At 40.9% G+C, this 26,723-nt stretch overlaps 1 protein-coding gene across 1 annotated transcript in view; it reads left to right on the top strand.

The window, feature by feature from the left end:
* Positions 1-26,723, top strand: part of LOC115628128 (dolichyl-diphosphooligosaccharide--protein glycosyltransferase subunit STT3B) — a 67,470-nt gene that overhangs the window by 4,713 nt on the left and 36,034 nt on the right. The window contains exon 3 of the mRNA XM_030524108.1: positions 24,597-25,067. Within this exon, the coding sequence (XP_030379968.1) occupies positions 24,597-25,067 (471 nt within the window). The remainder of the gene's footprint in view (positions 1-24,596; positions 25,068-26,723) is intronic.

Raw genomic sequence — 26,723 nt, 5'->3', positions numbered from 1 at the left:
GTATTCTTGATCAGTATGGCAAGACGAGTGGATATAGCCATATCTGCCCCCGTCCATATAAACACATAGGTCTCTGAAACTAGAGACACATTTACCTTTTTGCCCCGCTATTAGTGATCTTCCATAACTCTCGTAATTCAAATTTATTAATATCTTTCAGATTGTGCTTATGTGTTTCATTGTCATATATTAATTTTTAAGGAAGACTTGGCCATAAATACTTATAGTCTCTGTCCCAGCTCTGTCAAGAGCTATTGTTGTTGTTCCTGCTTTGTTTCAACTCTGTACTGCACACATAGATTAAATGCCGAAAATGAGTAGTCGTACCCCCTTTATGTGGGATTAAGTTCACTAAGTAATTTCGTTTTTTTAGTGCAATTTAAACACGATTTTTTTATTGTGTAAAACATTTTATGAAATTATATATTCTCCATTTTGATCCAATACCTTTTGCCATCTTTCGAGCAAGATATTGATTCCACGCTCATAAAATTTTTAATGCTTACAGGCAAAAAACTGGTCCAAGTGGTTTTTGAGGTCCTAATTTAAGGGGAAGGCAGAGACCGGAACAAGTAGTAATAGTCCGAAAATGCCAAGTCTGGAGAATATGGTGGGTGTAGTAGCACATCCCATTGAAGCTGCAAAAGCTTTTGGCGAGTCATCAAACTTGTTTGAGGTCTAACATTATACTGGTGGAACACTACACCTTTTCTATTGATCAATTCTGGGCTCTTCTGTTAGAGTGCATTACTCAATTTGTCCAGCTGATCACAATACACTTCAGAATTAATCGTGGTATTGTCGGGCAAAAGCTCAAAATAAACAATCCCTTTGAAATCCCACCAAGACAACATAACCTTTATTTGACTATCGGCCTTGGAAGTGGTTTGACCTGGTTCATCCTTTTTAGACCATGATCTCTTGCGCTTTACTTTTTTGCAAACAACCCACTTTTCGTCGCCAGTAACAATGCGCTTCAAAAATGGGTCACTTCTTTGACGTTTGATAAGCAAATCACAGTCGTTAATGCGTCAGCAAATTTCGTTCTGTAAGAACATGAGGATTTCGAAATTAATCGTAGACGTTTCATGAGCTTGTGAACGGTCGCGTTAGACAAATTTAATCTCTCAACGACTTTATTTTATCCACATCGGCTTCAAGACGCCTACCAGGACGTGGTGCATCCTCAAGATCGAAATTGCCGGAACGAACCAACCAATTTTAGCATTGGCGTTCGGTCAACACATCTTCTCCGTACACATCACATAATTTTCGCCTTGCTGTTTTCAACCGTACGTGGAGAACCGCACACATAGACACGAACTGTTGCTTGTTCTGTGTGAGTGTGTGTATATGATGTCCCCATCTATTGGATATTTGCGTTATTTGTAATTTGTTGTTGCTGCTCGGACCTAGGAGAATCTGGATACCGAGGTCGGTTATTCTTGCTCTTGTACTTCCTGAGATCCTTGCGTTCATACAGACGGACGAACATGGCTATATCGACTCGCCTTGTCATCCTGATCAAGAATATATATACTTTGTGGGGTCTGCCACGCCTTCTTCTGCCCGAGACGAGCCAATCTAGCCCTGTCTGTCCGTATGAACACCTGGATCTCAGAGACTATAAGAGGTAGAGACACAAAACTTTGCACAAAGATGCATTTTGTGTGTACGCTGTGCAAGTTTGTTTTATTTTTTTGATTTCCCCCCATTATGTCATTATGTGTCGGTATGCAAAATTTCACTATGATAGACCGATTTACCAAGAAGTTTTAGCCATAAATATATTTAACATTTCTTGCTCTGCCAGTGCAAGACGAATGAACATACATACATACATAGATGTGTACATGTACATAGATGTGTACATATGCATGTGTGTGCATTCACACATTAGTGTCTCACATTTTGCTTTGGCTATTTCAATCGTTTGCGCGCAACTACACGAACAGCTGCTTGTATGTGTGTGTGTATGTATACTTAGTTGTCCCCAACTGTTTGATATTTTGTATTGTTTATTCTTCCTGTATTTGTAAAATGCATATTTTGAAAATCCTTGAACGCAAAGTTGTAGATTTAGTTACGTAGATTACAGTCCCCAATTTTTAAATCGATCGGAAAAAATTTATAACACAAACTTTTCATTTGAAAAGGTGAATAAATATTAAAACCCCAACAATTCAAGCTCCACCACAAATTTCGAAAATCCGAGTATGCAGTTTTGTTTGTATTCTTTTATAGATTATAAAAATCTAATTTGAAGCTGAAAACTGAAAATGATTCAAACAAACTTTGGAGCTCGTTTTCCCCCATTTGGAGCTCGAATTTTCGAATTTTAAAGGATACTTGAGTCCAAATTTCAGCTTCCTAGCTTTTACCGTTTGGGCTGTACGTCGATCACCAATCAGTCAGTCAGGACAAACTGTTTTATACATGTATATAGAGAGATTTAACACATGCATATTTAACACATGCATACAGACATAAGTGTTTATGTACAATTTTCAACAGCATAGATAGATCAGAATCGTGTTTATGCGTGCTTGTATACAGTAAAAAAAATAAGTCAAAGCAGCAACCCCTGCCGGCAGAGCATGGGCAGAGATTATGTTTATGACTATAACTTTCTTTATAATTAACCTATCATGATGAAACTTGGCACACAGACACATAATCACTATATGGGTGTATTTGCCAAAATTGAGTACAAAATTACCGAGAAGTTACGGGAGTTACGGGAATTATGGGGAAAACACGAATTGCGGGGGAGTGGGGGGAGCATCAGAAAAAAAACACAAACTCGTCCTTTCTCGGACTTAGGAGAATCTGGATACCGAGTTTGGTTATTCTTGCTCTTGTACAGACAAGGCTATATCGACTCGCCTTGTCATCCTGATCAAGAATATACATGTATATACTTTGTGGGGTCTGCCACGCCTCCTTCTGCCTGTTACATACATTCGCACAAAACTAGTATAGCCTTTTACCCTTTGGGTACAGCCTATAAAAAAAAAAATGCACCTTTTATACCACCTTTTGTACCAGAGAACTGCATGAGTGCCTATTTTTGTGACTCTAAGTATACTTACTGAAAAAGCGGTTGCGGTGTGATCGCCACCGCATACTTTTTTGTCTATTCAGTCACTGACTTAAAAGGCATTTTTGTATTGCTATGACTGGATCACTTTCATACTCTATCATGGGTGTATGCGGTGCATGCTTTACTTTTTCATCGCACGTTCTTGTTGTTTTCTGCAATCGTACTTATACTCATACGCGCACAATACAAATATTGCGTGCGCAAGAAACGATGAGAGAAGAGTTGACAAAATCAATGTGATGATTAGTGAAGCAAAGACCAAGTACTGCAAACACCACATAAGTGTATAAGTGTATAACGGCGTTTTTCTTATTTTTGCTCATTATGTACGGCAAATTACGAAGTAAATAATTCCTTTTAATTGTGTGAAAATCTTATTTTACTTTGCATTCTTTATGTTTAACAATATGTGCAGACAAATGAAAATATTAGTACATGCATATGTACTTACATATTGGTACGTATGTACATACATATTAGGACATATGTACATATTAGGACATATGTACATATTAGGACATATGTACATATCTCTATATATAAAACAGTTTGTCCTGACTGACTGACTGACTGATTGGCAATCAACGCACAGCCCAAACGGTAAGAGCTAGGAAGCTGAAATTTGGACACAAGATCCCTCTTATAGTGAAAGTGAGCACTAAGAAGGGGTTTCGGAAAATTCGAACGCCAAGGGGGGGAAAACGGGCTCCAACGTTTGTATGAAAATTCTACAATTTTCATCCAATTAACTTCAAACTTAGTTTGTATACTCTCAAAAAGAATACAAGAAAAACTGTTTACTTGGTTTTTCACCATTTTTCCTGGGGCATGAAAAAGGGAGGGTTTTCCGTGGAAAAATTGAAACACAATCAACACCCCACAGCCCAAACGGTAAAAGCTAGGAAACTGAAATTTGGGCTCAAGTATCCTATCATGGTGTAGATGCGCACTAAGAAGGGATTTTGGAAAATTCGAGCTCCAAAGGGGGGAAAAGTAGCTCCAAAGTTTGTTTGAAAATTCTGCATTTCTGAATCGATCAACTTTAAATTTGGTTTTTATAATCTATAAAAGAATACAAACAAAACTGCATACTTAGATTTTCGAAATTTGTGTTGGAGCTTGAATTATTGGGGTTTTAATATTTATTCATTTTTTCAAATGAAAAGTTTGTGTTATAAATTTTGTCCGATCGATTTCAAATTTGGGTAATATAATCTACGTAACTAAAATTACAACTTTGCATTTAACGATTTTTAAAATATGCATTTTACAAATGCAGGTAGAACAAACAATACAAAATATCAAACAGTTGGGGACAACTAAGTATACATACACACACACACACATACATACATACAAGCAGCTGTTCGTGTAGTTGCGTGCAAACGGTTGAAGTAGCCAAAGCAAAATGTGAGACACTAATGTGTGAATGTTCATTTGTACACATGTATGTACATACATATGTATAAAAGTACATTCGTCTTGCACTGACAGGGCAAAAAATGTTAATTAATTAAAAATTATTAACATTATAACATAAACATTTTGATGTTATTTTTTCTTTGTTTAGTACATTTGGCATAAGGGGTTTTTAGGACAACGGACTACAAGGGCGTACGCAGGTTGGGCAGGGGGGACATTGCTCCCCTTAGAAAGAATTTCGCATTATGAATTACACCAGCACCATATGTATTACATACGTACATACATATGTACATACGTCTGTATGTATAGTATGTACATATGTACATCAATAAGTATGTATGTACGTACATACATTCTTATATACATATATAGGTTTGTATGTATGCAGTGGGCCATCGAACACTGTTGTTTAATTGTAATAAATAGTGTTCTATGTTTTCAAATCAAAATTTTTAAAATGGCGGTGTTATCAGCAAACGTAAAAATTGTTAGTTGGTAGTCTGCAGATGTCTGCCGTGTACCGGACTTTGAGGATTGATCCCAGAGCAGTGAAAGCCTGCAGATGTGCACTTCGGGAGTTCGATGATCAATTGCGAAGTTATTAAATCATAACCAGGCGATTTTCCGGGCTTGAATTCCTCCTCATAATTTTTACAATTTCACTCGACTGGAATTTACTGGGTTCTAGTGGCTCCACTAGATTGCCACGTGATGAAAATGCATTAATGATTTGGTAGCAAATCCACTCTCTCTTTCTTGGTCACTGCTTAGCTAGCTGCTGGGGTCCCGTAATGGCAGAATTGTTTCAATTTGAGCGCTTAGATTTCGTTGAGCTCTCCACAATCGACGCTGTCCTGCACGCATATAAATACGAGAAAGGAATGTTAAAGTCAAGCGAGCTCAACTCTTAAATATCCTGTACCTCCCACCAAAAATAAAAAAAATTAAAAAAATTTTTTGAAGTAATTTTAAAAAAATATATTAATTAAATTAAATACAAATTATTCAGTACATATGTACAAAAGTGGAGACATGTTCATGTACAGTTTCAACAGCATACATTTACATCAGATACGGACACATAATCACAAACTGGATGCAATTGCCAAATTTGAGTTCAAGAATTGCGGGAGTTATCGAAAAAACACGAATAGCGGGGGAGTGCGGAGCTGCATCAGAAAAAAGATTGAAGATCGAAGTTACTTTAAAAGTTTTGACAGTACCCTGTTAAAAATTATACGCTATGTTCTGCTAAACATTAGCTGGATGTCCAGAAGATTTTTTTTCAAAAGCCCCAACTTAAAGATCAATAACTCATGGTTGACAGCGTTGAAAGCTTTATTTATTTTTTCTGATACACCCCCGTGTGGGGGTGGACAGGCGGACATGGCTATATCTACTCGTCTTGTCATCTGATCAAAAATATATATGTACTTTGTGGGGTCTGTCACGCCTCCTTCTGTGTGTTACATACATTTGGATATAAAAATTAAAATAAAACAGGTAAAAAAGCTAAAGTCGGGTGTCCCGACTTTGAAATACTCTGTACATATGTTTACAATAATTATAGAAAAAAAAAATAAGAAAATTTAAAAAAATTTGATCGATTTTACCTTTCTCGGTATTCGAACTCACGTAAAGGGTATATAATTGCACATATACAAAGCAATTGCGTCTTTGTGAGTGTATGTATGTTTATGTGCGTCTATTTGTGTCTGTGTAAGCATTTTCGCAGTCAACTAAACAGCAACATCAACAACAGCCGCGGGCAGTGCTTGAGCAGCGCTGCAGCAGCAAATATATTTATGGCTATAACTTCTTGTTAACTCGGTCTATCATAGTGAAACTCGGCATACGGACACATAATAACTAACTAAAGGCATTTGCAAAATTTGCGTTCAAAATTCCAAGAATTACGGGAGTTAGAGATTTGCGGGGGAGAGGGGGGAGGGAGGGAAATTCCAAAATATACATTTTCTGCGTATTCACACAAGGCATCTGGGACTAAAATTTGGTGTTCCTAGGTCTTATAGTCTCCGAGATATAGGCGATTATACGAATGAAAAATCGGGAAAACCCCCATAGGGGGGAAGTGGGGGGGAAAATCCAAAAAATAAAACAAACTCGTATAGCATACACACATAACGCATCTTTGTGCAAAATTTGGTATCTCTAGCTCTTATAGTCTCTGAGATCTAGGTGATCATACGGACGAACGGACGGACAGACAGACAGACAGGGCTAAATCGACTCGTCTTGTCTGCTGATCAAGAATATATATACTTTGTGGGGTCTACCACGAATCTCCTCCTTCTGCCTGTTACATTTTTCAGCTCGCGCAAACCTAATATACTCTTGTACATTTCATGTACAGAATATAAAAAATGTCGGTCGGTTTTACCTCGTTTGGTATTCGAACTCTCGTAAAGGGTGTACAATTGCACATTTACATAGGAATTGTGTCTATGTGAGTGCATGTATGTCTATGCGTGTCTGTGTAAGCATGTATGCAGCACAATGTTCAACCAAAGCAGTTGCAACAGCACCTCCCGCAAACCCAATGAATGAAGATTTTTGAGCAGAAGTCTACTTGACCCCTACTCAAACAAACAAAGGTTGCTACAAACGCAAGAGCAGTATTCTAATATGAACTACAACCGAGCAAGTCTGACAGTAAAATACCCGATCCCACAAAAAAGTAAAAAATTAAAAAAAAATTAATTTATTAAATTAAATACAAATTAGCCACGTTTATGAACAGTTTCAACAGTGTACATTTACATCAGATGTCAATGCGAGCTTATATACGTGTATGAATGCAGCACAAAGTTGAACCAAAGTAGCAACAACTGCGGGGAACACTTGGGTAGGGATTATATATATAGCTATAACTTTCTTCATAATTGACCTATCATGAAACTTGGCATACGGATACATAATCACTAGCGGGATGTAATTACCAATCAGAATAAAAAACAAACTTGACCTGCCTAGGGCTTAGGGGAACCAGGATACCAAGTTTGGTTTCCTAGCTCTTGTACCATCTGAGTTCCTTGCGCTCATACAGAGGGACAGATAGATAAACAGACGTACAGACAGACGGACATGGCTGATCAAGAATATTTATACTGTGTGGGGTCTGCCACGCCACAAAACTAATATACCCTTTGGGTACAGGGTATAAAAATAACAGAAGAAATTGAAAATGCTCGAATTAATTTAAAAATAAATGGAGAAGCTGAAGTCAGGTTTCCTGGCTTTGAAATACTCTGTACATAATGTGTTGAATAATTATAGAAATTTACCTCAGCTTTGGTATTCGTGTATAACTGCACACTAACATACAAATTGCGTCTATACGTGTTTATGAATGTTTGTGTGTGCCTGTGTGTATCTCGCGTGCCTGCGCAACAACAACAACTGCGGGGAACACTTGGGTAGGGATTATTTATATGGCTATAACTGATCGCTCAGATCATGCAAAGTTGCCGGTAGGCAAAGTGAAGGGGTCCCTCGTCGCGACGATCAACTCAAAGATATATGTATATAAGTACACTTGTACTTATATGCACGAACGCACTGGCTTATGTACACTGAAGAGCACCGAAACGAAAGAAAGTAAACTGCACAAATCGACTTCCAATTTTCAAGTGCTTTATTGCTAGCCATGCAAGGCTTAGCATACGCATAACATAATGTGGACATTAACTTAACAGCGACCAAGAGACTAACATAAACAGCTGTTATTACAAATTAACATTTATGACTTATATTTACGGCTTAAGTCTACAATTCAATGATAATTCAAACAACTTATATCTACAATTCAGATTATTTCAACAAACTTAAATCTATACTTAAGTATATAGGCATGAAATGCCCATACATCGGCCGCGTTGAAGCGATTCGCTTCAAAACAGCTCGACTGGCAGAGGCGCCAAGCGATGAATTGCCCTCTTAAATTCTCCTGCCTTCGTCCGTACTATCGCCACGCGCACTTTTCCATCTGCGCCTTTTATCGCCTCTTGGACGACTCCCAGCATCCACTGCTGCGGCGGCGCGTTGTCCTCGTGGACGAGTACGATCGTTCCGTTTTCCAGATCTGGCCGACCCACTGCCCACTTTTGGCGCTGCTGCAGGCTCAGCAGGTAGTCTTTTGACCAGTCTGCCCAAAACCGCTGCTTGATGCCTGAGATCAGCTGCCAGCGTTGCAAGTAGGTCAGCCTGTCGTCTCTCACGGGCTGCCCTGACCCGGTTGGAAGCGGCACGAGCGTTCCGCCTACGAGTAGGTGAGCTGGAGTTATCGCCTCGCCGTCGTTGGGATTGGCTCCGTCCACCACGATTGGCCGCGAATTGAGGATGGCCTCCACCTCTACCAGTACGGTTGCTAGCTCGTCCTGCCGCAGCTTGGCGCTTCCTATTGCCTTGAGGAGGAGCCCCTTTGCCGACTTTACCGCCGCTTCCCATAGGCCGCCGAAATGCGGCGCTCGAGGGGGAATAAACTGGAACGTTATTCCCTTGGTGGCAGCATACGACCTGATGGCATCCTGGTTGCTGATGAAAGTGGCCCGAAACTCCTCCAGCAAGCGCGCTGCACCCACAAAATTGGTGGCATTGTCGCAATATAGCCGCTTGACTGCTCCACGGCGACCCACAAACCTGGATAAACACATTATAAAGGAATTAGCTGTCAAGTCAGAAACGATATCAATGTGCACAGCTTTGGACGTAAAACAAACAAAGACGGCAACGTACATCTTAACTGGCGCTCTGCCACGTATCCCCAGCGTGACAGGAATTGGACCACAAAAGTCCACTCCGCTGACTTCAAACGGCCTACATCCATGTAGCCGATCAGCAGGTAAATTTCCCATTATTTGGTTGGCTAGTATTGGCTTGTATCGAAAACAATGCACACACTGCCGAACCACTGCGTTGCACGCTTGCTTAGCGTTTACCAGCCAAGTATTCTGGCGAAGAATAGCCAAGAGCGCACGAGGGCCTGCATGGCAATTGGTAAGGTGCAAGTATCGCAGATATAAATTAACAAATCGCCATCCCTTTGGCATGAGTAATGGGAATCTCGCATTGTGGGGCAACGGCGCTTTGAGTAAACGGCCGCCAACTCGTACCAACATCAAAGTACGCTTTCCATACTGATACGGACTCAGAAATGGATTAAGCTTTTGGTACGACGGTTGCAGGATCACCGACTTGTCTAATTTGACTATTTCGGCTGCGAGAGCAGTGTGCTGGATCACGTGCACAATAGCTAAAAAGGCGAAGTGCAATTCAGCCGAAGTTGGCACAAGCGATATGTGTCCTGACCCCTTTCCGTTTATAAATCGAAACATGTACGACACTATGCGGAGAATTTTTAAGTACGACGACGACCTTTCAATTAAATCCAAAATTGGATTTGAAGCATTATCGGCCGCGATGAGAACCGTCGCATTCTTCCGCTTTTCCAGCACTGATTGCTCTTTGGTCAACTTAATGTGAGAATTAGTTGGCCAAAGGTTCTGGTCATTCTGTAAAAACTTTGGACCACCAAACCAATGTGAATCAATCAATTCTGCAGTGGTACAACCACGCGAAGTTAAGTCAGCTGGATTTTCTGCAGTCGGTACATGGCGCCAAGTGGCGTCTGATGTCAATTCCTGTATGGTAGCAACTCTATTGGCGACAAATGTATTCAAATGTGAAGGATGAGTTTGCAACCAATGCAGGACTACCTCTGAATCAGACCAAAATACGATTTGGTCAACAGGCACATGGAGAAGATGCCGAGCTTTCTCCCACAAATTTGCTAGCAACTGTGCTGCGCACAATTCTAAGCGCGGCACCGACTTTGTCTTCAGAGGCGCTACCTTCGACTTTGCAGTCAGCAAATTCACAGTTACTGTGTGCTCTCGCTCAATTCGCAGGTAAATACAGCACCCATAAGCCCTTGTCGATGCGTCGGCAAAGCCATGAACCTGACACTTTGTGCCTTTGGTGACGCCGACATACCGGGGAATGCGTATAGCTTCAATCTCACAAAATGACTGCGCAATTGACTGCAAGTCGGACAGTAAATGGTCGGGAATTTGGTCATCCCAGGCGGATTTTTGAAGCCAAATTTCTTGCATCAGAATTTTTGGTCGAGTGATAATCGGACAAAGTAAACCAAGAGGGTCGTATAACCTGGATATAAACGATAAAATCGAGCGCTTGGTGGGGGCAATGTCTACCGACATGTTCGACATCGAATATTTAAAAGCGTCTTCACGCGGGCTCCAAATGAGCCCCAACGTCTTCGTATCCTCCTGATGGCCGATCACCATTTCGTCAGAAGGCGACGCTTTAAATGTTTCACAATTTGATGCCCATTTCGTTAAGGTGAAACCGAATGATTCGAGCACTGAAACTAGCTCATTCCGTAACATTCGCAATTCTTCCACTGTGTCTGCTCCAGATAGCAGATCATCTACATAGAAATCGCTAGCCAGCGACTTTGATGCCAATGGATGGGAAACCGCATGTAGCTCACTCAGGTACTTTAAGCAACGAATTGCCAAAAAAGGTGCCGAAGCAGTACCGTATGTTACCGTGTTTAAACGATACAATTGGAGTGGTTCAGTGGAGTTGCTTCTCCAAATAATAAGTTGGAAATTGCGATGCGATTCGTTGATTTCGACTTGTCGGTACATTTTTGCAATGTCTGCCGACAGGGCGAATGGATGCAGTCGAAATCGCAACAATGTTGAGTATAGACATGGCTGTATGGTTGGACCAACCATCAGGATGTCATTTAAAGACAATTGTGACGACGTCTTGCTAGACGCGTCGAAAACGACTCTCAACTTTGTTGATGTGCTTTGTGGCCTTAGCACGCATTGGTACGGTATAAAATAATGCGGCTCTCTCGGTACACTGTTCTCAATGGCACTCATATGGCCCAACGAAATGTACTCTTTCATAAAGGTAACGTACATCGACTGTGTATCAGGCTGCTTTGCCATTCTTCTTTCCAGAGCCAAAAACCGCCTTAAGGCTGTCTCATACGAATTTCCGAGACTTTTGGGACTGGATTTGAATGGCAACGAAACAGTCAGCCTGCCCGAGGGTAAGCGATTGACCGAATCGAGAAATGTTTTCTCGCAAAGCACTTGTTCTGGGGTGTACAAACTCTGATCGGACAAATTTGGAACTTCTTCCAACTCCCAGAATTTACGGATGAGACTATCTAGTTCCTGACATTCTGGATTTGACGAAGAGCTTTGATTTAAGCTCACGAGCGATGTTGACGGCAGCTCAGTTGACCCCGCAGAACGGCAACGGCCAGCTACAATCCAGCCAAGTGCCGTAAATTGCAAAGCCGGCGAGTCACTGGTACCCTTTATTTGCCCTGCTCGTAGCAAATCAAAAAATGCATCTGCCCCAAGTAGCAGATCTATGCGTTGCGGCCGATGGAATTGCGGATCTGCCAATTCACAACCGTTAGGCACGTCAACGTCTACTACCAGTTTTTCAGGCTGGTACGAAGAAATGTTATTTAACACTGCGAATTCTGCCGTCAGCTCAAATTTGTCAATTCGAGAAGCTATAGAAGTTTGAACGATATGACGTACTTCAGACTTTCGTTTGCCTATGCCTAATAAACAAATGTCTTTGCGCTCCCTCTTAAGCTTTAGGACTCTGGCCAAGTCCTCGGTCATAAAATTGACCTGCGAACCAGAGTCTAAAAGTGCCCTGGCTAATTGGTAGGAACCTGACTGGTCCATTACCTTAACAATTGCTGTTGCTAAGATTACTTGGTCAGTCACTGTCGTGGCGTGGTTTACCGCCGACGTTTGCGTTGGTACTGCCGATTGTGCTACCAACGTGTGACTAGAAGCCGCAGCTTGCGAAATGTTCGAACTATATTCGTACTTGTGCAAGAGCGTGTGATGCGGCTTCGAACAGACTCTGCAACAACCAGACTTGCAGGATTTAGTCGTATGACCCTTTCGCAAACAGTTTATGCACAACTGGACCCGTTTCACAAATTTAAAACGCTCATCTCTAGCGATCGCTGAAAATTGAGGACATACTTGTATGTAGTGGTCATTCGACTGACAAAACGGACACTTAGGGGTCAATGGCTGACTTGGCTGTGCTACTGCCAACGCCGTTTTACCATTCCCTTTTGACCCATCGGAACTTGGCTTCTTAGGCCGGCCAGACGATGCCTCCTCAGCAGACAGATGCTGGTAGCGTTTATTAAGAGTGGCCTCGCATTCTTCCCAAGATGGAAGTTGACTGTAGTCAAGGCCCTCTTCCCATTTGGATCGAGTGATGGAGTCAACTTTACCCATAACCAAATGTATGAGAATGACGTTCGCTAGTTGCTTCTCATCACCCAATGACAACAGCGATTCATAAATTGCCCTTACATTATCTATTAGGGAACGCAAAGATGAAGCAGACGGCCCTTGCATTTTGGGCAAGTCGAACAGCTTGGACACGCTGTCGAAAACGATTAGGCAACTATTGTCATACACTCGTTTTAATGCTGCTAGCGCCTTTGGATAATTGGCATCAGTCACTTGATAAGCTTTGACTGTGCCAAGCGCTTCTTTGTCCAAACAAGAAAGCAAGTGATTAAATTTCTCTATGTTCGTCAGAGATGCGTCATGGTCAACCAAGTTTTCGAACAGACCAATGAAATTTTTGTACTCCGAATAATCGCCACTGAATTTTGGGAGTTTCATCGACGGCAGCTGCTTGCTATGGCAACCTGATCCAAACATTGTAGAGTTTGCCAGGCTATCCCTATGAGGCTTAGGCCGAACACCTTTACTCATGAGCAGCGTTTCTGTCGTGACGCACAAATTTTCTAAATCTGCTCTTGAGGCTAAGGCCGGATCGATTTGATCCAACTCTTCCTGCAGATTGAACGCTCTGTCAATATATCTGGTTAAAATTTTCAACCGGCACTCCATTTCAACAGACTCAATGGGCTTAGTGGCATTTTGCACGGAATCTTTAATGCGTTCTATATCTCTGACAACATTGTTGTGTGATTGCAATAATGCATCGAACTTGCTCGACTCCAAATCATCCGACAGCTTGCCGTAAGTTTGCTTGCTGCGTTTTGATGGCATGTTTGTAGCGAGTCTTTAAATGTTTGCACAAGACTAAAAGTGTATAAATGTATAATTGGACTATGTCCAGAAAAATATACACAATGTACAAAAATATACACAAATGTATACACTGTATACTATTGGCAAGAAAGCGCAGGCGCAAAGTTTTAACTTTGTATGATAAATAAATGTAATGTCTACAGTTGTGGCCAGCACTGTACGCACGTATAAACCTATGTATGTACGCAACTATGTTAACAGCAGCTGACAAATAACAGAGGCGAGAGACGCGCAGCTGTTAGAATTAATGTTGAACAAATGCACACTGCACGATAGCAGCGAACCCACGCAACAACAATATGTCCGTAAGGGAAACGAATGACGTCGAAGGTAGCTGAGCGACGCACGTCGACGGCTGAACTTGCAAGCAACGCAAGCAGCGCAAAGAACAATTAGAACAACAAGAACCACAGCGCAATTAGCAATTAGTCCAGCAACAACAATGCACAAGCAAGCGAAATTGTCTCTAGCTTGCAGTTGCTAGACCAGTGCGGCAATCACGAAGAGAGCGCAAAAGGCAGAATCCAAAATCAAACGGCACAGAAGAAAGGCGCGCTGAACTCTAACTTTGGCGCTTTCAAATTCTTGCGGTACGTTGGTATAATAAAGGTCCAAAGTACAGCAGCTATATGTACATATGTACAAGCACAAATGTATATACATAGGTATTTATATATGTGTGTATATATACATGTATGTATGTATGTATGTTGGCAACTTTGCATGTATGTATGACCAAATGAAAAATTATGCACTCACGTACCAACAAATGTATATTCAACTTTATTTATTTAAAAGTTTACTGCATGTATATGGTATATGGTAAAACAAATCGAATGCCAACATGTAAATTGCGGCCTAGTCATGCGAAAGCATTGAACGCATACAATCACATACATATGTGCCTTTATAGACAATTAACATATGGATGTACATATGTATGTGCCAATTCCAATCAGACAGATTTGGCCGCTATTTAATTTGCACTCGTTACCTGTGTATAACTTCCCTGTGGAATTGGGCACTGCATCGCCAACTACCGCAAATAGGAAAGTCCAAACCAAATCTCCAGATACACAACCAGATGGCAGGAATGACTCCAGACCCAATGTCCAGTGTCCAACAAGTCACCACGATGAGTCCACCCGGAGGCGCCAAAATGATCGCTCAGATCATGCAAAGTTGCCGGTAGGCAAAGTGAAGGGGTCCCTCGTCGCGACGATCAACTCAAAGATATATGTATATAAGTACACTTGTACTTATATGCACGAACGCACTGGCTTATGTACACTGAAGAGCACCGAAACGAAAGAAAGTAAACTGCACAAATCGACTTCCAATTTTCAAGTGCTTTATTGCTAGCCATGCAAGGCTTAGCATACGCATAACATAATGTGGACATTAACTTAACAGCGACCAAGAGACTAACATAAACAGCTGTTATTACAAATTAACATTTATGACTTATATTTACGGCTTAAGTCTACAATTCAATGATAATTCAAACAACTTATATCTACAATTCAGATTATTTCAACAAACTTAAATCTATACTTAAGTATATAGGCATGAAATGCCCATACAATAACTTTCTTCATAATTGGCCTATCATGAAACTTGGCATACGGACACATAATCACTAGCGGGATGTAATTACCAATCAGAATAAAAATACAGACGGACAGATAGACGTACATGGCTAATCAAGAATATTTATGCTTTGGGGGGTCTGCCACGCCTCCTTCTGTGTGTTACATACATTCGCACAAACCTAGTATGCCCTTTGGGTACAGGGTATAAAAATAACAGAACAAATTGAAAATGCTCGAATTAATTTAAAAACAAATGGAGAAGCTAAAGTCGGGTTTCCCGGCTTTAAATAAAGTGTACATAATGTGTCGAAAAACTCTAAACACGCCCTTTTTTTTGGCTTAGAAGAACCTATATAATTTGCGCGACAACCGATTAGTAGACCCTATGCATCTTGCTTTTGAAGCTTAATATCAGCCAATCGTATAAAGTTTTTCAAATTAACTTTTGAATTTTAACAAATTTAATACCAAAAATTCATTAAAATATCGATTAACGTAAGAAGACCCCCCGTCCGTATGATCACCTAGATCTCAGAGACTATAAGAGATAGAGATACCAAATTTTACACAAAGATGCCTTATGTGTGTATTCTATACGAGTTTGTTTTATTTTGTTGATTTTCTCCCCACTTCCCCCCTATGGGGGTTTTCCCGATTTTCCATTCGTATAATCGCCTATATCTCGGAGACTATAAGACCTAGGAACACCAAATTTTAGTCCCAGATGCCTTGTGTGAATACGCAGAAAATGTATATTTTGGAATTTCCCTCCCTCCCCCCTCTACCCCGCAAATCGTAACTCCCGTAATTCTTGGAATTTCGAACTATTTTGGAAATACCCCCAGTTGGTTATTATGTGTCCGTATGCCAAGTTTCACTATGATAGACCGATTTAACGAGAAGTTATAGCCATAAACATATTTGCTGCTGCAGCGCTGCCCACGGCTGTTGTTGATGTTGCTGTTTGGTTGCTTGCGAAAATGCTTACACAGACACGAATAGATGCGCATAGGCATACATACACTCACACAGACGCAATTGCTATGTAAATGTGCAATTATAAACCCTTTACGTGAGTTCGAATACCGAGAGAGGTAAAATCGATCACATTTTTTTTTTTATTTTCTATAATTATTGTAAACATATGTACAGAGTATTTCAAAGTCGGGACACCCGACTTTAGCTTTTTTACTTGTTTGTTAAGCGGTTACATTACTGTTCAGCTAAAGCTGGAAACTTGCCGGTATGGCAAAAGCTAAGGTCCAATGTTTTGGCTCGCACTGGATATTAAGAAATTGAAAAGAAAAGCGAACTGCACAGTCTGAACTCGATTTGCTAAGTGATTTTATTTTATCGTTTATGCTCGCTCTCATGCGCGTGTGGAACGCATTGAGAGACAGCGCGAGAGAGCAACATATGTGCATAGAACTTATAGCTGTAAACAGACAGCGCCTAACAATTACATATATATATGTGCAAACAATTCATGTTTTTTTTTACTTAAATCTAAACTTCAATATTCTTAATAGCTAAAGCAATTCTTAAAACTATGAAATGACCAAACATCGGCCGCGTTGAACGCCCGTAGAGCTTCAAGAAATATTTTTTGGCAATGGGGCCAAACGATGGATCGCTCGAGTGTACTGGCCCGTCTTAGTTCGGACGGTCACCACGCGCACTCTTCCATCCGCTTCTCGAGTCGTTCCCTCGACGACTCCCAGCATCCACTGCTGCGGTGGAAGGTTGTCCTCGTGGACGAGAACCACCGTGCCGACCTCCAGATCGGGCTGACCTACTGCCCACTTCTGGCGCTGCTGCAGGCTTAGCAGGTAGTCTTTGGACCAATCGGCCCAAAACCGCTGCTTGATGCCGCAGATCAGCTGCCAGCGTTGCAAGTAGGTCAGCTTGCTTTCGACCACGGGCTGCGTTGATTCGGACGGCAGCGCTGTGAGCATTTCTCCTACGAGAAGATGCGCTGGTGTGACGGCCTCGCCGTCGTTTGGGTTGGTGCTGTCTGCGATGATCGGCCGCGAGTTGAGTATGGCCTCCACCTCCACCAGCACGGTCGCCAACTCGTCTTGCCGCAGTCGGGCGCTTCCTATTGCCTTTAGGAGAAGCGTTTTTACGGACTTGACCGCCGCCTCCCAAAGGTCGCCGAAATGCGGTGCTCGTGGGGGAATAAACACGAATGTTATTCCCTTCGTGGCAGCAGCTGAAACGATGGCATCCTTGTTGGCGTTGAAGCTGCTCTTGAAGTCCGCCAACATGCGTGCAGCACCCACAAAATTGGTGGCATTGTCGCAGTACAGGCGCTTCACAAGCCCACGGCGGCCGACAAATCTAGATAAACACATTACAAATGAATTAGATGTCAGGTCGGTTACGATTTCTATATGCACAGCTTTAGAAGTAAAACACACGAATACTGCGACATACATTTTGACCGGGGCTCTGCCACGAATTCCCATCGAGACAAACGGTCTACATCCATGTAGCCGATCAGCGGGCAAATTTTCCATAATTTGGCTTGCCAATATTGGTTTATACCGAAAGCAATGTACACAACGACGCACAATTGCGGTACAGGCTTGTCGCGCATTTATCAGCCACACTTGTTGACGAAGAATGCCGACAAGTGCACGAGGACTAGCGTGGCAATTTGTTACATGCAAATATTGTATGTACAGGGTAAGAAACCGGCATCCTTTTGGCATTAACAACGGAAACTTTGCATTTTGAGGAATTGGTGCCTTTAATAAGCGACCGACCACTCGTACCAATGTAAGCTCATGTGGACCGTTCCGATGCGGGCACAGAAAAGGATTTAGCTTTTGGTACGAGGGCTTCAATGTTAGTGATTTGTCCAGTTTTGAGATTTCATCTGCAAAAGCTGTGTGCTGCACCGCACGCACAACTGCCAAGAACGCGAATTCCAATTCGGCTGCAGTTGGCACAAGAGACGAGTGATTAAATCGTTTTCCGTTTCTAAATCGAAAGATGTAGCAAACAATGCGAATAATTTTCGGAAACGATGAGAACCTTTCCACTAAATCAATAAGTGGATTAGAAGGCACATCGGCCGCGATGAGAGCCGTAGCACTCTTTCGCAGCTCCAGCTCTGACCGCTCTTTGGTCAGTTCAAGATGTGAATTCTGAGGCCAAAGGGAACGATCCAACGTAAAAATTTCGGACCATTGAACCAATGTGAATCAGTCAGTTCAGTTGTGGTACAACCACGCGAAGTTAAATCTGCTGGATTTTCTTTTGTGGGAACGTGACGCCACAACACATTTGACGTCAGTTCCTGAATGTTTGCTACTCTATTGGCAACGAATGTATTAAGATGAGACGAGTGCGTTTGCAACCAATGTAACACCACTTCTGAATCTGACCAGAAAATTACTTGCTCCACTGTGCAGAAGTTGCCTGACTTTGTCCCATAAATTGGCCAATAATTGGGCTGCACAAAGCTCCAGGCGTGGAACCGATTTGGTCTTCAATGGTGCAACTTTGGACTTAGCAGTCAACAAGTGCACTGTCACGTTCTGCTCATGCTCTACTCGGATGTAGAGACAGCACCCGTACGCTCTTGTTGAGGCATCAGCAAAACCATGCACTTGCTGTTTTTGTGACACCAACGTAACGGGGTATGCGCAACGACTCCAAGTCAACAAATGAGTTCGTTGTGGACTGCAAATCCTTCAGAAGGTGACTAGGTATTTGGTCATCCCATGCAAATTTAAGTAGCCAAAGTTCTTGCATTAATATTTTTGCCCTAGTAATAACTGGGCACAGCAAACCAAGTGGGTCAAATAGACGCGATATAAACGACAGAATTGCCCGTTTTGTAGGCACTACGTCTAACGATATGTTTGCTGTAGAATATTTAAATGCGTCATCACGAGGATTGCACACAATGCCTAAAGCCTTTGTGTCCTCTTGATGTCCAATGACAAGTTCGTCAGAAGGCTGGACTTCAAAATCCTTACAATTTGATGTCCATTTTGCAAGAACAAACCCAAATGGTTTTAAAACTGCATTAAGTTCGCAATATAACAGCTGCAATTCTTCCACAGTATCTGCGCCAGATAGCAAATCATCCACATAAAAGTCAGAAGCTAATGACTTAGAAGCCATTGGATGTGACTGGGCGTGCAGCTCACTCAAATATTTTAGGCATCGAATTGCCAAGAACGGTGCCGATGCGGTACCATAGGTGACCGTATTTAATCGGTATATTTGAAGTGGCTCTGTGGGGCCTTTTCTCCAAGTGATTAACTGGAAATTGCGCTGTGATTCTTCGACTTCAACCTGCCGGTACATTTTGGCAATGTCAGCCGACAGTGCAAATGGCCGAAGTCGAAACCTCAACAAAGTGGAGTACAAACATGGTTGGACCAACCATAAGAATGTCATTTAATGACTTCTGTGACGACGTCTTGCTCGACGCGTCGAAAACTGTGGTCTTAGCACACACTGGTATGGAATAAAATAATGTGGCTCTCTCGGAATTCTATTGTCGGTAGCAGTCATATGGCCCAACGAAATATATTCCAACATAAAGTTGTTGTACATGACATATATTTCTGGCTGCTTAGCCATTCTTCTCTCTAGTGCCAAAAAACGCCTTTTAGCATTCTCAAATGAGTTGCCAAGACACTGAGGGCTAGATTTAAATGGCAATGCGACACTTAGCCGACCCGAGGGCAAACGAGTGATTGAATTCATTGAATTGAATTGATGATTTCTCACAAAGCATCTGTTCTGGGGTATATAAATTTGTTTCAGTTAAATTTGGAACTTCTTCCAACTCCCAGCACCTGCGAACAAGTGTGTCTAAATTAATTAGTTCATGATCAGGCGAGATATCATGACTTGAGTTTACAAGGGACGCAGAACAAGATTTGGGTGAGCTCGCAGACTGGCATCGGCCAGCCACTATCCAGCCGAGGGCTGTTGCTTGTAACGATGGAGACTCACTTGTTCCTTTTACGTGCCCTTCTCTCAAAAGCTCGAAAAATGCATCTGCTCCAAGAAGCATATCAATACGTTGTGGCCTATGAAATTGAGGATCCGCCAACTGAAGACCCTCAGGCACATCAACGTTTACCACAGCCTTTTCAGGCTGGTAGGACGAAATAGCGTTCAAAATTCAAAATTCAGAACCGAATGTGAAGTTGCCGACGCGTGAAGCTATCGACGTTTGCACGACATGTCTGACAGCAGATTTTCGTTTACCTATGCCAACTAAGCTTATATCTTTTCTTTCCCATTTTAAATTCAACGATTTGGCCAACTCTTCCGTCATGAAATTGACTTGGGAACCAGAATCGAGTAAGGCCCTGGCAAGTTGGAAAGATCCTGATTGATCGATAACTCGAACAACTGCCGTAGCTAATATGACCTGGTCAGAAACAGTAGTTGCATGGTTAACAACCGAAGTTTGTGCTGGCGTTGCCGGCTGGGCAGCTACTGACTGACTAACAGGTGCAGGATGTGGGAAATTTGCAGCATATTTGTGCAGGATTGTGTGGTGTGGTTTTGAGCAAACTCTACACCCGGCTGATTTGCACACTTTGGTTGTATGACCCTTTCTAAGGCAGTTTATACATAACAGAGACCGTTTCACGAAATTGAAACGTTCGTCTCGAGTTATCGCTGCAAATTGGGTACACGAATGTATGTAATGCTCATTCGACTGGCAGAACGGACACTTCGGACCAGACGGCTGACTAGGCTGAGCAACTGGTAGCGCAACTTTACTACCCTTTTTTGCATAATTGGCACAACTTTTTTGACTACGGCCACAAGACGATTCTTCAGCGGACAAATGCTGATAACGTCGATTGAGTGCAGCCTCGCAATCTTCCCAAGACGGAAGACGGCTGTAGTCAAGGCTTTCCTCCCACTTTGAACGTGTAGTGGGGTCAACTTTGCTCATAACCAAATGTATGAGCATTAAGTTTGAAATTTGTTTATCGTTGCCTAACGACAACAACGACTCGTAGCTGGCGCGAACATTATCAATCAATGAACGCAACGACACAGCTGACGGGCTTTGCAACTTGGGCAAATCAAAAAGTTTGGCAATGCTATCAAATACGATAAGGCAACTATTATCGTACACGCGCTTAAGCGCTGCAAGCGCTTTAGGATAATTATCCTCGGTTACCTGGTAGGCTCTAACGGTACCAAGCGCTTCTTTTTCTAGGCATGAAAGCAGGTGGTTGAACTTTTCAATATTGGACAAAGATGGATCGTCGTCGACCAAGCTCTCAAAAAGACCAATAAAGTTTTTATAATCGGAATAGTTTCCGTTAAATCTCGGCAACTTCATTGCTGGAAGTTGCCGGCTATGAGAGTGTCCACTCATTGTGGAATTGGCTAAACTATCCGTATGGAGTTTTGCCCGTCCACCGCTGCTCATGAGCAATGCCTTTGCTGTGACGCACAGACTTTCTAAGTCTGCTCTAGAAGCTAGAGAAGGATTTATGTTATCGAGCTCTTCCTGTATTTTGAATGCCTTTTCTATATATCTATTCAAAATTTCTAGCCTGCACTCAACCTCGAACGGTTCGATGACTGGGGTACTCTGAATGGAGCGTTTAATGCGTTCAATGTCGCGAACCACATTATCATGCGACTATAGCCAGCAGTCGGCTTTACTAGAATTCGACTCGTCTAGTTCTCTGCTCTGAACTTGCTTGCATCTTTTACTAGGCATTTTGATTCTATTTTATTAAAATCGGTGTATTGATAAATTTCAATAATAGCTGGCGATTATCAAATCTAACGCTAATATACTAATGGACAGGTACAATGGCTAATATATTAGACCGGCACGTTTTAAGTTCAACTTCCTAAATATGCACAAACTCAAAAGTGTGCCTAATATATTTGGCCGGCACTGTTCTATTAGTTAGCGCAGCTGATCGACGCAAAGCAAACACAAGTTCAATAACTCGAATTAATATTTGAGTTATCAAACGTTGGCAGCGCAGCTACAACAGAATAAATATTCGGCAGCGGCGCAGGCGCTAGCAGAATCAAGCAACAAGTGCGAAGAGAATCGCTGCAAATTTAAAGTCGCTAGACGAATGCACAAAGCCAACGCACGATTGCTTGTTGCTTTGTGTGTGCCTATGTACAGCTGTAACCGTTTGCAGACCGAGCTGCAACGACGGACAGTGGACACAAGTACCAAAGAAAAAGCAACGGCAAATTGGTAAAGCGCAACGACCCAGCCGAGAATTTGGCGCGACTAAAATTTTCTCTTATGTATTTATGTATGTATGTATGTGTGTATATATACATGCGTGTGTATATGTTTATATGTAAATGTATATACTGGGAATAATTTTATGCCAAGCGCAACCAGTTTAAATAATACAAATACATATGTATATCAAGTTCAAATTTGACTTAGTTTCTTTATTCAAACTTTATTCAACTGTGCATGCATTTAATAATGTGACAATGTCGGTACAAATAATTATTCCGAATGCCAAAAAAAGTCACGGTCCACCTTGCAGCAAATAAGCGCAGTTATGTACATACATACGTATTGTCATTTGGCAATTTGCATTTATTTATTTTGCACAAGCCGACAATGTTGGTACACACATGTGTGGCCGAAACTTAATTTGTATTCGTTACCTGTGCACTTCCCTGACAATTATGGAAAGTCATATGGATGCTGGATGAACTTGCCAAGATCCAAACCCAACATTAGGCACAAGTTCAGCAATCCACGTACAGGAACGAATCCAACGAAGAACGAAGTCCAGCGGCGACCAAGAAAAGCCAAAGTCCACCCGGGGGCGCCAAAATGTTCAGCTAAAGCTGGAAACTTGCCGGTATGGCAAAAGCTAAGGTCCAATGTATTTGAGTTACTTCCAAATGAGGTAAATCTCACGATAATGGCAGACTGCTTTTGGCTCGCACTGGATATTAAGAAATTGCAAAGAAAAGCGAACTGCACAGTCTGAACTCGATTTGCTAAGTGATTTTATTTTATCGTTTATGCTCGCTCTCATGCGCGTGTGGAACGCATTGAGAGACAGCGCGAGAGAGCAACATATGTGCATAGAACTTATAGCTGTAAACAGACAGCGCCTAACAATTACATATATATATGTGCAAACAATTCATGTTTTTTTTACTTAAATCTAAACTTCAATATTCTTAATAGCTAATGCAATTCTTAAAACTATGAAATGACCAAACAATTACTTTGTGTGGTTTACCAGAGAAGCTATATTTGTATCCCATGAAATGGATACTCAGGGTATTAAGTGCGCCCTTATCAGTACAGTAAAATACGCGACCATAAATAAAAACATTTACTTATCTATTATATGTATAAAGTATATATATTCTTGATCAGGGTGACAAGACGAGTCGATCGAATTTTGCACAATTGTGCCTGATGTGTGTACGCTATACGAACTTGTTGTAAGTCGGGAAATCCGACTTTAGCTTTTTTACTTGTTTTTATACTCTGTACTTGAAACGTACAAGAGTATATTAGGTTTTCCGCGAGCTGGCATAACGAGGCAGATCCGACAAAGTATATATGTATGTATACTTTTGATCAGCATGACAAGATGAGTCAATCTATGTTTGCCTGTCCTTACGTCTGTATGAACACCTGGATCTCAGAGACTATAAGAGATAGAGACCAAAAATGTTTCACAATGATGCCTTATGTGTGTACGCTATGTGAGTTTTTTTATACAATAGTTTTTTATTTTCCCCACTCCACTATTAAATTTCAGCACACTGACCGGCGAGTATACCCGCGGCAGAGTAGCATCGTTACAGTATAATCATCTATATCTCGGATACTATAAGACCTAGGCACACCAAATGTTAGTCGAAGATGCCTAATGTGAATACACATAAAATGTATATTTTGGAATTTCCCCCAATTAGCGATTTTCCGTAACTCCCAATTGATGGAATTTTGTACTCAGATTTAGCAAATACCTCCAGTTATTGATTTTGAGTCCGTATGCCGATACGATAGGTTACATAAACATGTCTTCACTTCTGTATGTATGTATGTACTGAATGTATATTAAATTTAATTAATTAATTTAATTTAATAAAATAATATTTTTTATTTACCTTTTTAGTGGAGAGTACAGGGTATTTTACTGTCGGGCTGACTGTAACTCTCTATGTTATTTTAATTTCTATAATTATTCTACACATATGTACAGAGTATTTCAAAGTCGGGACACCCGACTTTAGTTTCTCCACTTGTTTTATTATATACTAAACCGAAACAATATCTTCTTACAGATCACGTAATATCTTAGATGACTTTAGGGAGGCATATTACTGGCTTTCTCAAAATACTGCGGATGATGCGCGTATAATGTCATGGTGGGATTATGGATATCAAATAGCTGGCATGGCCAACCGAACAACATTAGTAGATAATAATACTTGGAATAATAGTCACATTGCACTAGTTGGAAAAGCTATGTCATCATCTGAAGAAAAATCATATGAAATTATGACTTCTCTCGATGTGGATTACGTTCTTGTTATATTTGGTGGTGTTATCGGTTATTCTGGAGACGATATTAATAAGTTTCTATGGATGGTCAGGATTGCTGAAGGAGAGCATCCTAAAGACATCAAAGAAAGCGACTTTTTTACTGACCGTGGTGAATTTAGAGTAGACGCTGAAGGTTCTCCTTCCTTGCTTAATTGTCTAATGTACAAGTTAAGTTACTATCGTTTCGGGGAGCTAAAATTGGACTACAGGTAAGCAATAATGGTTCTTTCAAATCGTCTTTAGTTTTATACCCTATACTCAAACGGAAAATAGGGATTGTGAGCACTATGTAACGGTTATCCCCGACGTCATAATGTGTATTTATTCTTAATCGCCATAATGAGATCTAGACATGTCCGTCCGCCAGACTGGATGAACAGTTGCATTTCAGAAACGGCTGGGCCCACATAGACCAAAATAATATTAGGACTCTTTTATTTTTAAAAAAAAAAAATTTTTTATTTTTCCTCCTCCAATTCCAACACTGCACAGACTTAACTTCACATATATGCTCCCTATACGTTTATCTCTCTCTATATATATATATATATATATATATATATATATATATAAAACAGTTTCTCCTGACTGGCAATCAAAGCACAGCCCAAACGGTAAGAGCAAGGAAGCTTAAATTTGGACTCAAGTATCCTTTCATAGTGTACGCTGGCGATAAGAAGGGATTGTGGAAAACTCGAGCTCCAAAGGGGGGAAAACGAGCTCCAAAGTTTGTTTGAAAAATCTTAAGTTTTCTTCCAATTAGCTTCAAATTTGATTTTTATAATCTATAAAAGAATACAAACAAAGCATACTCGAAATTTGTGGTGGAGCTTGAATTATTGGGGTTTTCATATTTATTCACCTTTTCAAATGAAAAGTTTGTGTTATAAATTTTTTCCGATCGATTTAAAATTTGGGGACTGTAATCTACGTAACTAAATCTACAACTTTGCGTTCAAGGATTTTCAAAATATGCATTTTTCAAATACAGGCAGAACAAACAATACAAAATATCAAACAGTTGGGGACAACTAAGTATACATACACACACACACACATACAAGCAGCTGTTCGTGTAGTTGCGTGCAAACGATTGAAGTAGCCAAACAAAATGTGAGACACTAATGTGTGAATGTACACACATACATATGTACTCATCTATGTACATGTACACATCTATGTATGAATGCATATGTGTATGTTCATTCGTCTGGCACTGACAGGGCAAGAAATGTTAATTTATTAAAAAATATTTAACATTTTTAAAAGTAATTTTTTCTTTGTTAAGTACATTTGGCATTAGGGTTTTCATTAGTAACTTTATGCAGCAACAACAAATTACAAAGAACGCAAATATCAAATAGTTGGGGCCATCATATACACACACTCGCACACAGAACAAGCAACAGTTCGTGCCTATGTATGAAAAAGTAAAGAGAAATATGCATGCATATGTACATACATATGTATGCCTGTGTACGTAAATATATAGCATGTATGTACCTTCGTATGTATGTATGTATGTATACACTGGACAATCGAGCACTGTTGTTTGATTGTAATAAATAATGTTCTATGGTTTTAAATCAAATTTTTAAAACGAAAAACAACAACAACTGCAAGTCATTGGCTCGCGCTTCTTCTTTCGTTTTGATCATTTACGCCTGTCAATTTCAAAGGCAAAATGCCAAAAGTAAGTGACAGTAAAGCAGAAACCGAAAGCGGACCTACGCATATTCTGCTTCGCGTTGCGGGCAGATGTACATATGTATGTTTGTATATGATTTGTTCTAATTGATCTCAATAAATTATAAGATGTTATTATTTAAATTTTCTGTTAATTGCATTCAAACTTCGATGGAATT

Source organism: Scaptodrosophila lebanonensis, unplaced genomic scaffold, assembly GCF_003285725.1.
Source record: "Scaptodrosophila lebanonensis strain 11010-0011.00,11010-0021.00 unplaced genomic scaffold, SlebRS2 tig00000101-arrow-pilon, whole genome shotgun sequence".
Classification (NCBI taxonomy): domain Eukaryota; kingdom Metazoa; phylum Arthropoda; class Insecta; order Diptera; family Drosophilidae; genus Scaptodrosophila; species Scaptodrosophila lebanonensis.
Note: the sequence above shows the minus strand (reverse complement) of the source record. Positions and strands in the feature narration are given on the sequence as shown.